Source organism: Coffea arabica, chromosome 10e (genome assembly GCF_036785885.1).
Source record: "Coffea arabica cultivar ET-39 chromosome 10e, Coffea Arabica ET-39 HiFi, whole genome shotgun sequence".
Taxonomy (NCBI): Eukaryota; Viridiplantae; Streptophyta; class Magnoliopsida; order Gentianales; family Rubiaceae; genus Coffea; species Coffea arabica.
Genome location: NC_092328.1, coordinates 824,093 through 836,788, shown reverse-complemented (window position 1 = coordinate 836,788; position 12,696 = coordinate 824,093). Strand labels below are relative to the sequence as shown.

Genomic DNA, 12,696 nt, shown 5'->3' with positions numbered 1-12,696 from the left:
TGTGGCTTATTAAAGAACTGACCAGAATCAATAAATGTACTGCAAAAAGTTTGGGTGATGATAAGGGTGACAGTCTGCACTGTAATTGAAATTGAAGGGTGTGTTCCTGTAACATTCAAATGCATTCGAGGCTAAATTAAAATTTTGGAATGGAAGCTAGATTAGGTTTTGTGTGAAATCGCAATGAAAAAGAGACTAATTGAGATAGAAGCAGATTATATAGAGCATTCAGTCGATGAAGAGGAATGGTTTTGACTCAAAAGAACAAGCAGCAAGTTCGAAACATAAAACAAGGCGCAATTGCTCCAAAAGATAAGATCCCGTCTCGAGGTCGCAAACCAGCAAAAACAAACAGACAGAGTCCAGCACAGCACAATAAATATCATCATTACATAAAACGAAGCATAGAAGAAATAGTAGGAGCATTTTCAGAGCTCAAGGGGCGCCAAAAACCTTTTTTTTTTGGCTAGCGTGTGAATATGTGCTCCGTTTGAACGGAACAATTTACTTGCGTTGTTGCGTCCGAATATGTACTCCATTTCCCTCCCTTAGAATGTCAAGTCCAAACGTAATTGTAATTGCGTTGTCCATGGACACCTGTACCATTAGGGATCCACCCCAAATCCCAATCTTCTGATCTGCCTGCCTATTTCTCCCTTCCCTGTCTCTGATGAAAACCGAGCCATTTCAGCCAAATCTTCTTGGGTTTCTCACTCTCCCTGCCTCAAAACTCAAATCTACTGCCAACTCCCCTCCTCCTGCAACAGTCAATGATCAATGAATAGTATACCGCCCACAACGCCAGAAGTAGAACCCCACAAACCCAAAGGCGGTGCTCAAAGCGCCATTAATTTAATGCTCCATCTCTCAACACCTCATCCATCAATCCCCTTGAATATACTTTCAATTCTGACTTTAGTTGAATAATCTAGAGACGTGTGTGTTGGGGCCTTGGCAACAACTCCTTTTACTTTAAGTTGAAAGTCACATGGAAAAGTTTGGAAAATCTCACAAAAACATTCACTATCCTTCTGCTGCTGATCAGTCCCGTCTCCCTGAAGACGAGCGTTTAGGCCTCTTAGATCAGACCCAAAACCTTAACTTCTCCGACTCTAAGAACTCTAACATGACATCCGCTCCCGTCGGCACCGATTCTTCTGCTCAAAACGATGTCGTCATCAGAATCAACCCCCGAGGAGGAGGAGAGCGAGACCGAGAGCCCACCACTATTAGTAAAGAAACCGAGCTGACTTCTTCTTCGTCGTCTTCTACTTCTAGCCAGGCCCAGGTGAGTGGTGCTAATGCAAATGCTGCTAAAAGTAATGTCTGGCGAGACTCGAGCTACGATTTTTCTAACGATGCTGCCATGAGGGCCATTGCTAATAACGCTAAAGATTTCGACTTTGTAACCGAGTCGCCGTTATCTCAACGTTCTCCGTTATCTAGGATACCGGAGAGTCCTAATAACTTCGACCAGATTACTCCCAGGGAGGTTAGAGTCTCGTTTAATGAAAATGTAGCTGAACCGGTTCGCCGCCGGTCTAATGCCAGCGGCGGTATTGGGAGAAACGGTGAACCGGAGGAGGTATTGGTTTGCAGTGGGAACTCTTCGTTCAGGAGAAAATCGAGCCTGTTGATGACCAAGACGAAGTCGAGGCTGTTGGACCCACCGGAGCAAGATCAGCGGTCCCAGAGGTTGATGAAATCTGGGGTGCTGGGGAAAGCCGGTGAGATTGACGAAGATGACCCTTTCTTGGAGGATGATTTACCAGAAGAGTTCAAGAAGATGAAGTTCAACACTCTCACTGTGCTTCAGCTGCTGGGTCTGATTTTGATCGTTGCCGCTTTAGTTTGTAGCCTTACTATCGAAGTTTTGAAGAAACAGACTATTTTTGAGCTGCATCTGTGGAAATGGGAGTTGATGATTTTGGTGTTGATTTGTGGGAGGTTGTTTTCTGGATGGGCAATCAGGGTGGTGGTTTTCTTGATAGAGAGGAATTTTTTGTTAAGAAAGAGGGTTTTGTATTTTGTTTATGGTTTGAGGAATGCTGTGCAGAACTGTGTTTGGTTGGCTCTGGTTTTGATTGCGTGGCATCTTATTTTTGATAAGAAGGTTGAGAGGGTGACAAATGGGAAGATTTTGCCTTATGTTACTAAGATTTGGGTGTGCCTTCTGGTGGGAACATTCATTTGGCTTCTTAAGACCCTGCTTGTTAAGGTTTTGGCATCGTCTTTTCATGTTAGTACGTTTTTTGACCGGATTCAGGAGTCTTTGTTTAATCAGTATGTGATCGAGACATTATCCGGGCCACCGTTGATTGAGATTCAGCAGGAGCAAGAGGAGGAGGAGAGGGTCTTGGCTGAGGTCCAGAAGCTTCAGAATGCTGGTGCTAAGTTGCCTGCTGATCTCAAGGCAAATGTGTTGAAGAGTGGAAAAGTGATTGGTACGCCTCGCAAGAGTCCTACGTCTGCCACTGCCATGTCCGCAAAAAGTCCAACATTTTCCGTGGTCATGTCCAAGAAGGAAGAGGAGAAGGGTATCACGATTGACCATTTGCACCGGTTAAATCAGAAAAATATTTCAGCTTGGAATATGAAGAGGTTGATGAACATCGTTAGACAAGGAGTTCTGTCAACTTTAGATGAGAAATTGCAGGACTCAAGGGGTGAGGATGACACTTCTGTGCAGATTACGAGTGAAAACCAGGCAAAAGCTGGAGCAAAGAAGATATTCTGCAATGTTGCGAAGCCTGGCTCTAAGTAAGTTACTAGACCTGAATGGACATTATAGTGCAATTTTCTGCTTTGCTTTGACATCCTGACAGGTGGTTTCCATTTCAGTTCTTTCTTAGATTATTTGATGGTTGGATTTGTCTATTAATGACTGGAAAAGTTTGCTGTATCATGCTGTTTCCCATTTTTGGTCAACAATTCCACGTAAAAACTTCTACACTAGTTGAATATGGCATCTTTAAACTTGAAATTTGTGAAAGAAGTACGTTATCTTGAATGATGGCTGGAAATTTCACTATGTCGAAACTGAAAATGCTGTAACTTTTGTTTCAAATGTTTACAACTAAGCATGAGTGGTGCTCTGATAGTCATATCTTGAATTTGCTAGTGAAATATATTCCACAGCATGCTGAATGTTTTCCATCACATGAAGCACGATTTGAAATTCTTGTGTTAGTGGATTATTATCGTTTCAGGCCAAGTATTTTGTTACCTATGAACATTTCTCTCATTCAAGAAATTTTATTTTGTGTATTAGATATATCCATCTGGAGGATTTGATGCGCTTTATGAGGGAGGATGAAGCTTTGAAGACAATGCACCTATTTGAAGGCACAAATGAAGGCAAGGGGATCAGCAAACGTGCCCTTAAGAATTGGGTAGTAAGTGATGTTCCCCCTTTTAGCCAAGTGTAATCTTGAATGACGTTTCCATTATTTGTTTCCTTCAATCATAAGATGCAGATCATATTCCAATTATTAATGTGCTTGGTGTTTGGAACTGTTGTAGTCTGGTTTGCATCCAAGTGAGATGCAAATGAAAATTTCTCTATCTACATGCTATTCTGAGAGACAGTCGAAGACTCGAGTAGCTTGACATCAGAATGTTCAAATAATCTTCTCTTCTTATTGTTGATAGGATTTCCAGATCTTGACCTTTATAGATGTGGTTAATGAGAGAATGTGTCATTGTATTCATCACTTGTTACTCTATCAAGACATGTGACTGTCCTTTTAGAATCTTTAGTGGAGCTTTCTTACTCCCTGTTCTATCTTACATAGGTCCGATCGTGTAAAACTGGTTGTTACTTTCCAGTGTGCTTTTGTTGCCAACTGTGATAGGATGTGTTATTATTTTCTGCAGGTAAACGCCTTTAGAGAACGGAGAGCACTTGCTTTATCATTGAATGACACAAAAACTGCTGTAAACAAGCTGCATCACATGTTGAATGTTCTTGTGGCAATAGTCATTGTTGTCATCTGGCTCCTCATACTGAAAGTTGCAACTACCCATTTTTTTATCTTTTTGAGCTCTCAGATTCTTTTAGTGGTCTTCATGTTTGGGAACACCTGCAAGACAACATTTGAAGCAATTATTTTCTTATTCGTGATGCACCCATATGATGTGGGGGACCGTGTTGACATTGACGGAGTTCAGGTTAGATGTTCATTCTTTTACTAAAATCCCTTTACTTCTTGTTCTTCTTTTCATTTTTATTTTATTTAATTTTTTTGGTGTGTGATCTGCTTGTGAAGTGGAAGCTTGTTTGTGAATTTTATTAATGTCAGAGCCGGCTGGTTGTTGGATATAACTAGTGATTTCTCGTTCTGCGGATTTCAGATGGTGGTTGAGGAGATGAATATACTGTCAACAGTTTTTCTGAGGTATGATAACCAAAAGATCATATATCCAAACAGTGTCTTGTCTACAAAACCCATCAGCAACTACTACCGGAGTCCAGATATGGGAGATGCTATTGATTTCTGCATCCATGTTTCAACTCCGTTGGAAAAGATTGCTTTGATGAAGGAGAGAATAACTAGGTATGTGTGGGCTGCCTCTTCATCTTTCCCGTGTTACACTTCGGCCCTGAATAATTTTTGCAGATAAATTGGTTTTGCGTTTTCTTCTTAAGCCTTAAACATGTGATCAGTCGCATAAAAATACTGTCCCGAGTTTTGCACGCCCAAACTAAAGATGACGGTATTCTCTACTCTGTCTAAGCTTGTTTTGTTTGGGCGGTACATGGAAGACAATGGGGCCTGTTAATGGATGTGGACACCTATCATTTCAAGCAAGCAGTATAGCCTTCATCTGCGTTGTGATCTGATGTATGTTGTGATTGGCGGCTACGCTTGCAGGTACATTGAGAACAAGAGCGACCACTGGTACCCGGCTCCCATGATAGTGATGCGCGATGTAGAGGACTTGAACAGGCTGAAATGGTCAATCTGGCTTTCGCACACGATGAATTTCCAAGACATGGGTGAGAGATGGGTAAGGAGGGCTCTTCTGGTCGAGGAGATGATCAAAATCTTCAAGGACCTTGATATAGAATACCGCATGCTACCCCTGGACGTGAATTTGCGTACCATGCCAGCTTTGACTTCGAGCAGAGCTCCCTCAAATTGGGCAGTTTTCTCTACCTGACCTCATGTGGATAACTAGTGGTGAAGAGTAAGATCGGATATCATATCATTGGTCAAGCCTTGCTCTTGATGTAGTAGGGAGACACAAAATTGCCGCACAATCGGAGTTACCTTGGTTGGTGGATGCAGAGGCAGTAATCAACGACTATTGTTTAACAATGGCCAAACCTATGCTAGTTGGGTTGTGTATAGTCATCATATATAATACACTTTTGCGGTCGAGCTATCCTGATTTTCCATGAACTTCTTAAATTCTTTCGCAGAAATTTTTTAAACGTATTCAAGATTTCTTAGTTCAGGAAACTAAATCAGTTTTAAAAAAAAAAAATTAACTATTGAAAAAGGAATAATGGTCTTGATTATTCGCGTCCTCTGTCGGGTTATTAATCATGTTTCTTGTGGAGGTCAATTGTGGATTTGTCCACCTCGGCAACCCCGCACCTTTGAGGATGTTAGGATGGTACCGGGAGGGGCCTCCTCAAGATTTGAACCCCGCACCTTTAAGGATGTTAGGATTGAAGTCCTGGTACTACTTGATCTACTCCCGATTCCATTCTAACATCCTCAAAGGTGCGGGGTTGCCAAGGTGGACAAATCCACAATTGGCCTCCACATTTCTGTTTTACCGGTAAAGGATAATTATTAACTCATTCATGAAATTTGGCTTTCCGTCGGGTTATTAATCATGGTTCAATGAGCAATTCAGAACCCTGCCATGTTTTTTCATTTATATTTTTCATTAGTTTTCGTATTTAGCCGCATAATAATTTATGTAATGATAACTTGGAAGTTATATCAACTTGGCTTAGATATGTGTCATGCTTTCTTTCTTTTCTTTTCTTTTCAATTGAGTTTAATGTACAATTTGAGAAACAAATTTTGTTTTGGTTGAATGACATTTTGTAGTTACGTAGAATGAAACTTTCTTGATCAAGTCTTGGTCGAAGGAGTCAACAGCAAGAGAAGCAGTTGTGACTTGTAAAAGTAAACACATTAGCCACGAGATCTAAAAAATGTGGGCTAAGACCAAACAAAAGAAAAGGGGGGGGGGGCACAAGCACTGGCCCTTCCTTGAACCTATGGAGTTTATAATGGGCCGCCTAAGCCCATTCAAGCGTGTGTAACTATTATTCATAGTGATGCGACGACGGTTTGGGGGATGCATAGGAAACGGGCAAGCAGGGTAACAACCCACGCAGGAAAGCCCACAAGTTAGTGTCTAACAAGTTGAGGTTTGTTCCTTCGAATCAATTTGTGTAATTCTTACAGCTTTTAATTAATTGGTATAAATTCACGTAAAATATGAGTGTAAATTTATATTTATTAAAGTAAACAGCTAAGTTAACGTTTTTGTGAATTTATATTAAAAGAAATATTATTATTTGGCCTCCTATTTTTATTAATTACACTTTCATCATCATATTAATTGTATAATTTTTTATGTAGTGGACTATATGATAAAGTAAATGATATTAAATGAAGTTTAAGTGCCTCGGGTTCTTTTAGGAATTATAAATTCCAATTATCATTTTCCAAAATCACACCAACCTGATCCGAATATATTCTGCTCCCGGCCAGCTAACCATCCTCGGAGAATGAAAAGATAAAGCAAAAACGACAATGGCCGGAGCTACTCCAATGGCGGCCACTACCCCCGTCAATGTTTACGGCCCTCCTTTGTCCACTGCTGTCTCCAGAGTTCTTGCTTGTCTCCTTGAGAAAGATGCCCCCTTTCAACTCATTCCTGTTAACATGGCCAAAGGCGAGCACAAGAGTCCGGACTACCTCAAAATCCAGGTGCCGCCTTCTTACTTTCTTTGCACTTGCTCCTAGTATCTCATGTATGTATTCCGCTTGCCAGTTTCCCTTTCCCACCCACAGTTCTCAGGGACAACTAGCACAGAATTCACAAAATGTATGTGTATCTCTTCATGTCATTTTGTCTCCCTGCATCCCGGGTTTTGCTCTTCCTTATCTTTGTAAGTTTTGTTTGCTTACACACAGCCCTTTGGCCAAGTGCCAGCTTTTCAAGATCAAAGCATCAATCTTTTTGGTAATCCTTCGTCACTCCCACTATGTATTCTTCAGTACCTTTTCTTCCACCACCCCCAAAAAAAAAAAAAAAAAAAATCAAGTTTTTCTTATCTTGGTTTCATATGTTTGATGAATGAAGAATCTAGAGCCATATGTAGATACGTATGTGATCAGTATGCAAGCCAAGGATACAGGGGCCTTTATGGAACGAACCCTCTAGTCAAAGCATCAATCGATCAATGGATCGAGGCTGAAGGACAAAGCTTTAGTCCACCAAGCTCACTTCTGGTGTTTCAGTTGGTCTTTGCACCCCGAATGAAGATCAAGCAAGACGAGAACGTCATCAACCAGAATGTGGAGAAACTGTCCAAAGTGCTTGATGTCTACGAGAAGAGGCTTGGAGAAAGTAGGTTCCTGGCTGGGGATGAGTTCACATTAGCTGATCTTTCTCACCTGCCCAACGCGCAATACTTGGTTAATGGGACTGATAAAGGAGAGCTTTTTAATGCGAGGAAGAATGTGGCAAGGTGGTGGGATGAGATTTCCACCAGGGATTCTTGGAAGAAAGTTGTTGAGATGCAGAACTCACCCCCTGCGTAGAGTTCGTGATGGTTTCACTCCATAATCCATAATTGCTATCTTTTTGTGTTGTTCCTTTTGCTTGATTTAAGCTCTGCTTTTGGTTACTTAGAATTTCGCAATTATATGTAAACCCTGGTTATATATGACTTGTGTTTATTGAATTTTGTTTGCTGACTAGCTAGCTTCCCATTTTTCACTTAATATTGAGTTTGAGAGTTGGACGGTGTAGCTAGCGGTGATTCTTCACAAAGCATGTGACAAGCAAAATTTCATCCGCCAAAGATTGTGTTTAGAAAAATGAAAGGTCATGCAATCAAAATTATAATAGATTAATGTTGCTCTCTATTATCGTCCACTAGATTGCTTGATTAGTTTGAGTACAACTCTGACATCCAATAATATTTAACTTCTTTTCAATTGGTAAATGGCGTTCCCTTCTTAAGCTTTGAATCTCTTGTTTCAGTAGTTGCTGGATCTAGCTACAAATTGTAATCTTTCTAACGCCTTGTTACAAGAAGGCACTCTGAGTTCTTGTTTTGAAAGCTTTGGATTCATTTTGCTGTCTTTTTGAATGGGCTCCGCTGTTTTAAGCTTTTTCATGCCTGCTTTCACAGTAAACTCCTTGCTTGTCAATTGAGGAAGAATTTAGACATGATTTGAAAATTTAACCTGAAGGTAGATCTGAAGCGCACGACGTGTAGCTTTAGCACACTTCTTGTTTTAATTCAAGGTGGATAATGTTGCTGCTTCTTGCATCACCTAAAATGAACCACATACCACGTAATTTAGTATTTCTCCAACAGGCGCTAGAACAAAGACATGTATTATTGCAAAATGCTTAAGGAGGACACCTCGGTTCTACTATATTGAGCTCTTTCTTACGATCCATCTGATCGTTGTTGGCCATTTTGGTCTAGTAGCTAATTGGTTATAACCTTTTTCCTTTTGTATCTTTTCCGGTTAAGCATAGGTTAAGGCGTCGAACGTATGGATTTGGCTGTGCTAATTTAGCCATGTTACTCATTTTTGTGATTGCTTCCTAATAAATCCATTGAAATATGTCGAATCAGGTTTTATGATATTCGACGGTTGGAATCGTCGTCCTGAACAAGAAACTAGCTGGCAATCATGGTTGACGATAGATTCCCCTATAGTTGCTCGTGATGGATGACGCTGGAGAAACAATCTTCTGGAGTATCTTTTTACGATGATGTCGACTGAACATGGAAAATATCATACGAGCTAGGCATATTGTTCAAGTATTGCTTCGTAGTTAGCCACTTCTTTTGAGCTCAGACCCTCAAGATCGGTTCTGTTCTGTTCAATGCTGAAAGTGGGATGAACATCTTCCCGGTTCTTGTTGTTACTCTCCTGTTAGAAAGCTTTAGCGTTGATTTTCCGTCTTGTAAATGGTATCGAAACGTGTTTCAAAGTGGTGAATCAGATTCTGAAGCCATGATTGAAGGTGATATTACTTGAATTGATGGAGGGTAATTAGACAGCATCACAAAAGTAAAGCGGCACTAAATTCTAAGTCATTTACCAAGACTGTCATCACTTTCGAAATTAAACGGAATCTGCTTATTTTACGCCATCAAAGAACGCTCGTCATCCTCACAAAGGAATTATCCTTAAAGAGGTACTTGCAGATAATGTGAATTCTGTGCTCGCGCCATTGAAGACTCTGATCTGTTTTGTGGTCCCCTGTTTAATTTTACGCCCTGTTTCTGCAACCTGGTGGTAAAAAGTTTGCGGTTGTTTCCTTATTTTGGCACTGATAAGAACTCACAAAAATGGCGTAGTGATCGGCTAAAATCACCATTATCAGTATTCTGAATTTCTTCATCCTCAAGAAAATCTATTCAACTTGATTAAGTCTGGAGATGCTTCTACTATCAGTATAAAGCACAAGCAGGGATTTCGTTTTGATTGCTTCACAAAGTTTGCATTTTTCAAAACCATCTCATGGCGCAGCCACCTGATCCAACGCAAATTATTGTCCCTGTTGAGGATGAGATTGCTTCTGAGGACCGTTCTCAGCCACGACGGTCTTCAGAGAAGGAGGAGAAATCAAGGGTTTCCCTTGGAAGCGCTTCTCCTGATGCTGAGCTCACCGGAAGGGAGCACGTACAACTATTGTCCACTTCAAAGAAGGGCGACTTGGAGGGCAAGAAGAACGAAGAAACTATGGAAAGTAGTTTTTCTCGTGTCACGGTCCCACGAAAGGCAAAGTTGTTTGCCAAAAGTCTGAAGTCAAGGCTAGATGCCCCCAGATGCGGTAACAGCCAAGAAGATGAGGACTGGTTTTTGGATGAAGATGTTTTGGCTGGAACCCGCCCAAAAAAGATGAGTTTGTCGACTCTGTTCCAATTAGTGAGTCTGGTGTTGGTTATGATTATATTAGTATGCACGCTTTCACTTACCAAGTTAAAGAAAACCAAGCTCTGGGATCTTCCACTATGGAAGTGGGAGATGCTCATTTCTGTTATAATTAGCGGTCATTTGGTCACAGGCTGGGGAGTGAGGATCATCGTCTTTACCACTGAGCAAGCTTTTGTTTCAAAAAATATGCGGGTTTTGTATTTTGTATACGGCATGAAGAAGGCTGTTCAGCATTGCATTTGGCTAACGCTAATCTTGATTGTTTGGCATTACCTGGTGGCTGAAAATATGGGATTGGAGACGCGAAGCAAGGCCCTAACACGCGTATCGAAGGCTCTGCTGTGTCTCGTGGTCGGTTCCTTAGTCTGGCTCGTTAAGGTGTTCTTCGTTAAGGTCCTGGCTTCATCCTTCTATAACAAGACCTTCTTTGAACGGGCTAAAGTGTACTTGTTCAAGCAATACGTGATAAAGAAGTTGTCTGCACCCCCAGATGGAGGAGAGCAGAGCGAGGAGGATGCAGCAAAGGTGGGAGGTGAGACAAAGCCAAAAGATCTTCCTCAATTTCTCAGGCGAGGGTTCTCTAAAAGGAAAGGTCAGGAAAGCTCCAAGGGTAGGCAGCGCAAGCTCGTTCGGAGAAAAGCACCAGGTCTACTGCTGAAGATGTGGCTGAGTATGGTCCACAGTGGCTTGCTAGATGGACTCTCCACCCTGGACGAGGGTCTACCTGATTCGAGTGATGATGAGGACGAGAAATCATTGAGCTGCAAAGCAGAAAAAGTAGCTAAGAAGATTTTTAAAAATGTTGCCAAGAACTCGGAGTAAGTAACTAAGTTGCTTCCAATTATTTACTCCCGCTTCTATACAAAATTTTTTTTTTTTTTTCATTAGTTGCTATACCAACCTTCCTTCATGTTATCAGAGCACATCTACTGATTAATCTGCCTTATCTTTACTAGAGTCATTGTTCTAGAGGATCTGAAGCAATTTATGAAAGCAGATAAAGCATCGCTGGCCATGCATCTGTTTGAGGGAACAGCAGGAACGGAGGGTATCAACGAGCATTCATTCACCCGTTGGATGGTAAATGTTTCTTTTAAGATGTCGTCAAGTTCTTGAGGATCATATTTATCATTTGTTTTCTCCATTTTGCTTCTTGCCACCAGACCATTTTGCTTCTTTTGTTCTTCGTAGGTTGATGCATATAAAGAAAGAATATATCTTCAATTGTCTCTTAGTGACACAAAAACGGCAGTGGATGAGCTGCACCATCTGATGGATGCCGTAGTAATCATTATCATAGTTATTATATGGCTCCTCATTTTTGAGCTTGCAGTAGCTCATTTTATTGTCATCATCAGTTCCCAGCTGCTTTTGGTGGGCTTCATCTTTCAGAACACCTTGAAAACAGTATTTGAAGCTATCATATTCCTATTCATCATGCACCCCTACGACGTGGGTGACCGCTGTGAAATAGAGGAGGTGCAGGTAAGTGCTCAGAAATTTTATCCCTACTATATGTGTCGATATGCCGCACTTCTAAACGTCTCTCGACATTGTTTCAGATGGTAGTTGTGGAGATGAATATACTAACTACAGAATTTGAGAGATACGATGGACAAAAGATCATATATCCCAATAGCATTCTTGCTACAAAACCCATTGGCAACTATAATCGTAGTCCTCACATGGGGGATCAAATTGAATTCTCCATCCACATCTCTACTCCATGGGACAAAATTCTCACTTTGCAGCACAATATAAGAAGGTAATAAAACTGTTTGAGAAATATGCATGATCTGCACTGGGATCTTTCTTAACTGCTGTCCTGAAATATTTGCAGCTACGTTGAAAGTAACGCAAAGCATTGGTATCCGGATCCAACGATACTTATTAAGGATGTCGAAGACATGAACAGACTGGTAATGGTAGTCTGGCCAAAACACAGAATGAACCATCAGGACATGAGGCAGAGATGGTTGAGGAGAGCATTGTTGGTTGATGAAATGATCAAGATTTTCAGGGAACTGGACATTCAATATCGCACGTTGCCTCTTGACATGAATGTCAGAAACATGCCTGCGGCAACCTCTAACAAGTTCCCTTCGAACTGGACCACCTGTTCTGGCTCAGAGCGACCATGAACAAAAACTTGCTCTTGCGTCCTGGGTCCTATAGATGTCGTGGAAAAAGCAAACTATATGGTTCTAGTTCCCTTTCACGGGCAACTGACTTGGAAATGGATCAAATTCCCTGTCAGCCAACTCTCAGATCTTTGTTGTCTTACGCATTTTAATTGAGCGGAATAAGCTGTGTTCTTGTTGAAATCCTATAGGCTAACATAAGAGAAAAACTGGACATTGAAGTTTGACCTATGCAAATTTTTTTGGAAGAAATAAGACGCAGCTATCAAAAATGCTTTTATCGGGCAACATATCTGGGATAAACTGCATAGCAGTAAAGTTTGGGACCGATTATTCATCGTGCATAAACAAAATTTTGCATGGAGGACGTACGATGGAAATTGGTAGCCATCAAA

General features: G+C 41.1%; 3 protein-coding genes across 6 annotated transcripts; all 3 read left to right on the top strand.

Annotated features, from left to right (window-relative positions):
• The first annotated feature begins 372 nt into the window (after window positions 1-372).
• LOC140015279 (mechanosensitive ion channel protein 6-like) lies at window positions 373-5,388 on the top strand. Of its 4 annotated transcripts, none has more exons than XR_011821878.1 (5): window positions 373-2,760; window positions 3,272-3,392; window positions 3,877-4,170; window positions 4,302-4,556; window positions 4,875-5,388. XR_011821878.1 is itself a non-coding variant. In XM_072067253.1 (5 exons), exons 1-5 carry the CDS (start codon window positions 989-991, stop codon window positions 5,161-5,163), a joined length of 2,679 nt encoding a protein of 892 aa, XP_071923354.1. In that variant the 5' UTR covers window positions 386-988; the 3' UTR covers window positions 5,164-5,388. The 4 variants fall into 4 exon arrangements, 3 of the variants coding, with proteins under 3 accessions (XP_071923355.1, XP_071923354.1, XP_071923353.1); XM_072067253.1 differs by having other exon boundaries at window positions 386-2,760; window positions 4,354-4,556; XM_072067252.1 differs by having other exon boundaries at window positions 389-2,760; window positions 3,272-3,395; window positions 4,354-4,556.
• Window positions 5,389-6,676: 1,288 nt separating this feature from the next.
• LOC113711689 (glutathione S-transferase PARB) lies at window positions 6,677-7,955 on the top strand. The gene is made up of 3 exons (XM_027234857.2): window positions 6,677-6,959; window positions 7,167-7,215; window positions 7,336-7,955. Exons 1-3 carry the CDS (start codon window positions 6,783-6,785, stop codon window positions 7,794-7,796), a joined length of 687 nt encoding a protein of 228 aa, XP_027090658.1. The 5' UTR covers window positions 6,677-6,782; the 3' UTR covers window positions 7,797-7,955.
• Window positions 7,950-12,573, top strand: LOC113711688 (mechanosensitive ion channel protein 6). The gene is made up of 6 exons (XM_027234856.2): window positions 7,950-8,082; window positions 8,849-10,978; window positions 11,117-11,240; window positions 11,352-11,645; window positions 11,723-11,925; window positions 12,001-12,573. Exons 2-6 carry the CDS (start codon window positions 9,744-9,746, stop codon window positions 12,299-12,301), a joined length of 2,157 nt encoding a protein of 718 aa, XP_027090657.2. The 5' UTR covers window positions 7,950-8,082; window positions 8,849-9,743; the 3' UTR covers window positions 12,302-12,573.
• The last annotated feature ends 123 nt before the right edge of the window (window positions 12,574-12,696 follow it).

Coding starts and splice junctions, on each gene's coding strand:
- LOC140015279 (XM_072067252.1), top strand. CDS start 989: ATGGAAAAGTTTGGAAAATCTCACAAAAACATTCACTATCCTTCTGCT. Junction 3,396..3,876: donor GTGCCCTTAAGAATTGGGTA/GTAAGTGATGTT, acceptor TATTTTCTGCAG/GTAAACGCCTTTAGAGAACG. Junction 4,557..4,874: donor ATGAAGGAGAGAATAACTAG/GTATGTGTGGGC, acceptor CTACGCTTGCAG/GTACATTGAGAACAAGAGCG.
- LOC113711689 (XM_027234857.2), top strand. CDS start 6,783: ATGGCCGGAGCTACTCCAATGGCGGCCACTACCCCCGTCAATGTTTAC. Junction 6,960..7,166: donor CGGACTACCTCAAAATCCAG/GTGCCGCCTTCT, acceptor GCTTACACACAG/CCCTTTGGCCAAGTGCCAGC. Junction 7,216..7,335: donor TCAAAGCATCAATCTTTTTG/GTAATCCTTCGT, acceptor TGATGAATGAAG/AATCTAGAGCCATATGTAGA.
- LOC113711688 (XM_027234856.2), top strand. CDS start 9,744: ATGGCGCAGCCACCTGATCCAACGCAAATTATTGTCCCTGTTGAGGAT. Junction 10,979..11,116: donor AATGTTGCCAAGAACTCGGA/GTAAGTAACTAA, acceptor TATCTTTACTAG/AGTCATTGTTCTAGAGGATC. Junction 11,646..11,722: donor GTGAAATAGAGGAGGTGCAG/GTAAGTGCTCAG, acceptor ACATTGTTTCAG/ATGGTAGTTGTGGAGATGAA.